At 38.9% G+C, this 8,148-nt stretch overlaps 1 protein-coding gene and 1 long non-coding RNA gene across 2 annotated transcripts; both read right to left on the bottom strand.

Moving 5' to 3' along the window:
- On the bottom strand, positions 1-2,862 carry LOC110915172. The gene is made up of 3 exons (XR_002578790.2): positions 2,712-2,862; positions 1,675-1,764; positions 1-216 (listed from the first exon to the last, which is right to left on the bottom strand). It is a non-coding gene; the product is annotated as an uncharacterized LOC110915172 (long non-coding RNA).
- Positions 2,863-4,032: 1,170 nt separating this feature from the next.
- LOC118485469 lies at positions 4,033-7,763 on the bottom strand. Its single transcript, XM_035981606.1, has 6 exons — positions 7,547-7,763; positions 7,359-7,442; positions 5,249-5,433; positions 4,715-5,144; positions 4,359-4,597; positions 4,033-4,176 (listed from the first exon to the last, which is right to left on the bottom strand). The coding sequence occupies exons 1-6, from the start codon at positions 7,761-7,763 to the stop codon at positions 4,033-4,035; spliced, it is 1,299 nt and encodes a 432-aa protein (XP_035837499.1).
- Between the last annotated feature and the right edge of the window lie 385 nt (positions 7,764-8,148).

The following is an 8,148-nucleotide window of genomic DNA, read 5'->3' as shown; positions in this document are numbered from 1 at the left end:
TGCCATAAAATTTCTTTCATTATAAACCTTACGTCTTACTTGAAAGTTCACTTTTAAAATAACTCTTTTATATCGAATACAACAAACTGACTCAATTATAGAATAAATCATAGCTTATGTACAACAAATTTACATCCTTAAACAACCCCGTACAATCCCTTAAGTGACTCGGTCTTCGATCTTTATTCCTGGATGATCCTCCGTGACCCGCACAACCTGCATTCACCACATACATTCAAAAACATTAGCACACAATGTATAAACAAGATCATTCGCATACACTTCACATCTCGTTCTTTATCAAACTTCATGCATTTCATCTGCGTATCCATTTCCTGGCGAGGCTTCATGAATGTACCTGCATTACTTATCATTCTCAAGGTACACCATTAATAACGTTAATCCTCAAGGTGTCTAAATCATACACATATATGTACTTACATACCCACATACATATACATCTACATACGTACATACGCTCATACATACCCTTATACATACCTGCATACACAACTACATACTTACATATCCTTCCTACAACTAGACATACGTACATACACTCATACATATCATTAAGCATAACTACATATCCTACTACATACGTACACTTGGAGTTATAAACATACATACGTGTATGCCTACATACATGCTTACATAACTTCTACATACGTATACAAATACATACAAGCACACAAACTTGCTTATCTACATATGTACATACTTTAACGAACACGTACTAGATCACGCGTACCTCTTACATAATCATACATTATTAACGTGGGTCTTAGACTTAGCTTTATAGCCCATAAACATCCAAGGAACCTTCAAAATCATGTTTGGAAAGTCCGCCGTAGTCCACGGATATCAAACCGAAGCCCACGGTACATAAATTAACTTAAATAACAAGATTTCAGCTTTCGGGACTTGGGAAGGCCGTCACCGACGCCCCTAGGGCCGTCGGCGACGGGCCTTGCATTTACCCGTAGCCCAAAAACCCGTAGACAGGTAATTAACCCGTCAGCACAAAAACTGATTTTCTAGAGCCCGTCGGCGACGCCCCCATGCCCGTCGGCGACGCCCTCTAGATTTTGCATTTTTCTGCAGCTCCGTTTCGTCGTCCGTACGCACTAAAACGCGCATAACTTTTGAACCGTTTACCCGTTTAACCTCCCGTTTCTTCCTACATGCTTGTAAATTCACATTCTATCATATGAACTTAAAATCCCATATCCGGATTAAGGAAATTCTTAACTTACACTATCGGCTTATTATTCACTTATGAATTATTCGACCCGTTATGGGTATTTATACATTAAAAGGTCTATAACATACAAAACCCTATACTTCACTTTCATACTAGACAAAGACATTACTCTAATCGAATAACTCACTTCCAAATGACTTTTAAGGTCGTTTACCCGAAATCCCCACCAAGGGCGTTTTTGTCAACTTTACCCCATTATTAACAACAAGCACTACCTTGCATAAGCAACCAATCCTACTACCTAGTTACGATTCTTAATCACGCATACCTTGCTCGGATCAAAGCTGAGATCCGTTTAATACTTCATCGATATCATACCATTTGTTCCTATTCGACCTCAATTATCATACCTAGTTAAGTTGCATATAACTTTACATAAATAACTAAGAAGTGATTACGGAATCACTTACCTTGAGCGTCCATTTTCGCATTGGCTTCCTTGTCCCCTCTTGACCCGTTAGTCTTTCATGCTTGAGTCCACGTCCACATGATCCCTAATGCTTTCATGTTACCGCAATCACATCCTTGTTAGTGTACACGATTTCACATATAATGATCATATCTAAAGCGTAACTCACATTTGACTTTCATGGTCAAGTCTAGTAAACATAAAGCATACATCCAAAACCACATCTTTCTAGACTCATGCAGTCCATCATGTTAACGCATAAAACACATATTAATTTAGCACCTACCATACGACACTATGTACATTTCGTACTTATGATGCTAAAGTACTTACAACCACATGATCACATAATCATACTCGCATACACATTTGCTTACATATACTTTCACATATCATACACCTTCGCTCTTAATTACCTTGATTCAAGCACATCTAATACAAGGTGAGCATTACACCATTCAAGCACAAGGTACAAGCTCCTAATGCATAAATTCGACCGACATATACTTTCAACCCGAATTTATATACGAGTACCATCTAAAGCATATTTTTCCAAGTTAGTAAACTACTACTTTTACCACAATCGCTTTCTATACATGTAAACTCACAACTTGCATACAATTTCACTTTCTAGCTTCACCTAGTCATTTTATCGAGCACTTGGTGTGCGTACAACCTACTATGCATAGTTTACAACTAGTTCAAGTTTAGTCATTAACTTCCAAATTCTCAATCACCAAAAGAGTGTTCAAAATCACATTCCATTCATACAATTAACCCTAAACTAACATCACAAACCCATTTCAAGCTAGTAACAAATACATCAAACAAGGATTGAACATGGGTAGAACACCCATGTCGCTACCTTCCTTCAAAGTTGTGGGTTTCTTCTTAAATCATCAAATTAACCGAAATCATACATAATACACGTTTTATATAGCGATTCTAACACATAATCACGCTTAATTTCATACCAATTCGTGGATTAATCAATAACCCACATCATGTAAGATCAACAATTCACAAAATTCAACTTACCACATGTTCATCTTGACTAGATGATTAAAAATATAAGCTCATGCATCCGATTTCTCCCCAAATTCAGGTTCAATTCTTGAGTTCTTGATTGTAGTTGAAGGAGAAGGGTTTCCCCTTTCCCCCTGCCCTTGTTCGATCGACCCAAAGCCAACAACCCCTGGCTTCTCTTTTTTTTTTTTATCAAATATATATATCACATTTACACATTAGCCCCCTTGTCTTTCAAGGTATGTTTAATTTAGTTATTTCCTATACTAACTTGACCTCTCTTCTTAATTTAACTTAGTTACACCTATGAATCTAAACTTACTGTCATTTTCTTACGGTACCATTTTACGGTCACCATTTTCTGTTATTTAACATCAAGAAAATAATATTATTTCATAACATACGGATTTGGGGTGTTACAGACAGTTGGTAAAATTTTGATGTAAACATGGTTGGTGATTAGCTGTTGTTTGTCCCAGGTCCTTTCTAGCTTCTTGCTAGTTGGGCCTGGTTGGTTGTATTCGCACTTTATTTTGTGTTGCTTTTGTATTCGCACTTTATTTTGTGTTTCTTATGTATTCGCACTTTATTTTATGTTGCTTTTGTATTCGCACTTTAAGTTAGAATTTGTTTTTGTTGAACAAAGCCTTATTATTCAATCGAGCGAAAACGATCCGCTCGCTTTTTTTTAGGATTTGATAAAAACCGAGCGAAACCGAGCCGATCGATTCAAATTCAATCCGAGCATGAGCATCACTTTTGCGATCGGTTTTACAAATTTGATCCGCTCGGATCGGATCGGTTGTAATTCAATCCGAGCATGAGCAGACCCTCGATCGAATCGGATCGGATCGTGAACACCCCTAAAGCAAATGCACCTTTTAAGTAACAACATAGAAGAGGTCTTTTCGGTCATAAACGTGTCTTTATTCATTAAAAAGTTTTGACCACATTTATTATAAATTCAGTTGGTAAAACAATATCCATACATTGTAATACAATAAAAAAATGTATGACCATTTGACAGCTCTTACACCATTTATTGTTAGGTGCCAACCTCTTAATCTTTTTTTTTTTTTTAAATTGACTTTCATTAACACAACCGAACCCGAAAACCGAGCCGGCAAAACAAACAACACCAAAGAAAAAAAAACAAAACCTACATAATTACAAATTTACACCAATTACTCCAAGATATAGAATGAAAAACCGACCTATGCTTGAGCCAAAAGTAAGCCATGGATCTAATGTCACTGAAAACATCCTCCACTTTAAACTGGGATCCTGAAAAAACCACCTTGTTCCTCGCTAACCATAAACACCAACATGAAGATTAAATGATACCTTGCAAGATATACGAAGCCGACCGACCCATGTTGTAGAATTTATGGATTTCCAATAAATCTTTTATCGAAAAAGCAAAAATAGGTGGGATTCGACACCATCTACTAACTTTCATCCATAGCTCGGAAGCAAACTGACAAGATAAAAATAAGTGATTCACGGATTCATCATCACTGCCGCAAAAAGGACAGGAACCAATTTGATTAATAATGCCCCTCGAAAGTAAAGAGTCGGCTGTCGGTAAACGATTCTGTTCAAGCCTCCAAACGAAATATTACACTTCAAGGGGATCCATTTGCACCAATAAATAACAACCAAGTTCGGATCACCGGCATCACGATGCAACAGCCTCTTCACCGACCTGACCGAGAAGAGACCAGTAGAATCCTTCGTCCACTTCCATTCATCCTTACCAGACCTGAGAACGACCGAAGAGACCAAACCCATTAGGGCCGCCAATTCCTGGACCTCCGCCACTGTATCCAGATCATGACGCCACAACCACAGACCGTTTCCAGCCAGCCGATCACTCACAGAGGAGTTTTTGACCACCTCTAATTGATAAAGACAAGGGAACATCTCTTTTAAAGATGACTCGACAATCCAGGGGTCTAACTAGAATAAAATATCGTTGCCCGACTTGATCTCACCTCTAAAGAAGTTACAAATACCTTTGTTACCGATAATCGGTCTGTTCAACAAATTACAAATATTAAGCCAAACCCCCCTGACCGCTTTATTGTAAGGAAGAAACTCCCATCTTGACTGACCCGAGTGAATAGCGCTGACAACCTTGACCCACAGATTGTTCGACTCAATCTTGAACCTCCATCCCCATTTACTGAGCAAAGCTACATTAACATTCATTAATTTACACAGACCCAATCCTCCCGCTTTCTTCGGTAACATCACCCTGTCCCACGCCACCCAATGAGTTCTCCTAACATTGTTCGAGCCGCCCCATAAAAACTTTTTGATCTTGCTTTCCAGGTCTTTGACAACTTTCACGGGGACTTTGTACAGAGACATATAATAAGTAGGCAGACTCTCGAGAACTGACCGAATTAGCGTAACCCTCCCTCCTATGGATAACAACGCTGCCTTCCAAAGAGAAAGTCTTTTTTCAAAAATATCGTAAATAGGCCTCCAATTACTGATGCGATTCATATTGGCACCCACCGCAGGCCTAAGTAATTAAAAGGGACCGAACCAGTCTTACAACCGATCCAATTAACCATCTCTTCAACCTCCTCGTTTGAAACACCGATGCCAAACAAACTCGACTTACTGAGATTAATTTTGAGCCCAGAACAAGCATGAAAACATCTCAAAATCCGAATAACACTGGCAATTTTTTCCTTGTTCCACACCCCCATAATCATTGCATCGTCTGCAAAAAAATAAGTGAGATACTCTAACATCGTTATCATGAAGGTTAATGCCACGGACGACATCAACATCACAAGCTTTATTGAACAACCAAGAGAGCACCTCCGTTACCACCACAAAAAGAAAAGGAGAAATAGGATCCCCCTGTCTCATCCCTTTACTGCAACCAAACTCAAAAGTTGGCGACTGATGTGCGTGAAGTGTGTTATATTTTAGATATATATTTAAGCCTTTTTTACACTTTTAGCCAAGTTTTAAATTTATAAAACACGATATTTACTAACACTAAACACACATATGGGCAAGTGCACCCATCGTGGACGTAGTATAGTGTTGGTAAGATACCGAGGTCGTCCAAGGACACAAGAGCTTTTAGTACCGGTTTATCCTCAACGTCTAACCAAATCAAAATGTTAGAAAAAGATTTTTAAACTAAGAAAATAAAAACTAACTAAATGCTGAAAAATAAAATAAAAATAAAAACAGATAGACAAGATGAATCACTTGGATCCGACTCGTGTATTAGTATAACCTTTGATTATTTTCGCACTTTTGCACTTGTTTAAGAGATTATCTTAGTTATTGTAGTAGGCCTCTCTTTTGAAGGCGACGTTACCCTCAACCCAGTAGTTTGAGTCAGCAAGGATACAATCCTAAAGGGTTGGATTATTGGAAGATAATGAATTAAGTTATTAATGCAAATTATGGTAGGCCCCGCTTTTGGCGGTGACGTTACCCTCGACTAAGTAGTCTGAGTCAGCAGGGATACAATCCTAAATAGCCGGATTATAGTATTAATAGTAGTTAACTTATGAGGGGGTCAAAGAGTTTGGATCCCCGCCATCCAATACCCATGGGCATTGAAGGAGATCCTACTAAATTTGACCCAGGTCCCTTGCAGGACCTCTAAACGCTGAACAAGGGCAAGACCCTTACCAAACCGTTCCCTTAACCCCCGACCAGGTAGCCAACATACCTCCATATAGACCGTGGAGATATGAATGGTGAAAATCTTTTATTTTATATAGACAGTAAAATAATGCCAAGACACCACGGACAAACGATAAGGAAAGATCACATTCAACATAAGTAACTAGTTATTAAAGTCATTAATACAAAACCAAATAAAAAGTGCAAAAGATTAAAAATAAAAAGTATTATACTAAACACTTGTCTTCACCAAGTGATGTAAGAGACTTAGGCAAACATGGCCTTGATTGTCAAGAACTCTTACGATCAATCTTGGATCCCGAGACGACTCACACACTCTATGATGGACAATGGATGATGGTGGTGGATGATGGTGTTGTGATGGTGGTGGGTGGTGGATGAAGTGTGAGAGAGGTGGTGTGCCAAGGGATGAGTTGCAATAAAACCAAGCACTCCTATTTATAGGCTGAACAGAAGGCTGGGCACGGCCCCGTGTCCGCTGGACACGCCCCCGTGCCTGTCTGACACTCTCTCTCCTCATTAATTGTAATTCGCAATTACAATTAATGCGCCTGCTGTACTTTCGCCACGCCCCCGTGTCCGCTGGTCACGGCCCCGTGGTGGGCAGTAGAAGCTTCTATAGGTTTGTCTTTTCTGCTGCTTCTTGGGCATGGCCCCGTGCTGGCTGAGCACGGGGCGTGTTCAGTCTTCTGCCTTCTCTATTTTGCTTGGGAGGATGCTGTTGAGGGGTCGGGCAATCCACTTATGTTCCTTTTCTTGTATTTATGTTAGATTTAGCTGTCTTTTTGCTTCTTTTGTGAATTTGAGCTCATTTAATCCTGAAAATACAAAAGGAAGACAAAAGCACTCTTTTTCCAACATTAGTACTTAAAAAGGGTTAGTTTTATGCCTTATTTGATGTAATTTATATGTTGCATTTTACACACATCAGCGACCCATTCACCAAGACGGATGCTCTGGCGGAGGCAAGAATACCTGAAATCCAGCTACACCACTTCTCTCCAAAACCCATTTGCTGAAGAATATCAATAACAAAGGCCCAATTCACGTTATCATAAGCTTTTTCAAAATCAACTTTAAGGAAAAAAAAAACCTGTTTTTGTTCTTTCTAGCCCACGAAAACAGTTCGTTGATGATTAAAGGGCCATCTAAAATGAATCTACCCCTGAGAAAGGCCGATTGAAAATTGGAGATCACCTCATTAAGGACCGGTTTCAGTCTATTAGCAAGAACTTTAGATACCACTTTGTTAACAACTCCGACGAGGCTAATCGGACGATAGTCTCCCAAAACCAAAGGTTCCTTTATCTTAGGAATAAGGGTAATAAAAGTAGACCCACAACCCTTACTAAGTTTACCGGTCTCGAAAAAAGCATCCATAATAAGATAAAAATCGTTCTCAAAGTGTCACACACCGACCACGTAAAACAACAAATCGTGGCGGAAACGTCGGGGAGTGTTGTAACAGAATCATTGTTTCACAACCATGGATCAAATAGTTTCGTTGTATTGAATTATTAAACTCAATGTTTTGGTACAATTCAGATAAATTCAAATAATTGTTTCTCAGTTTTAAAGTCGCTAAGGCACAAGTCCATCCTATGTGTAGCATGCATCAACAATCATCACATAGCAGTACCTGAAACATATATGAAAATAGGTACGTCAGCATAAAAATGCCTGTGAGTAACATAGGATTTTATGTATTAGATTCATGGCTTTGGATAAAGGAGGAAAGGTTTTATGTTTTCAAAATAGCCATGAA

The sequence above is a fragment of the Helianthus annuus genome, chromosome 2 (genome assembly GCF_002127325.2).
Source record: "Helianthus annuus cultivar XRQ/B chromosome 2, HanXRQr2.0-SUNRISE, whole genome shotgun sequence".
NCBI lineage: Eukaryota > Viridiplantae > Streptophyta > Magnoliopsida > Asterales > Asteraceae > Helianthus > Helianthus annuus.
Note: the sequence above shows the minus strand (reverse complement) of the source record. Positions and strands in the feature narration are given on the sequence as shown.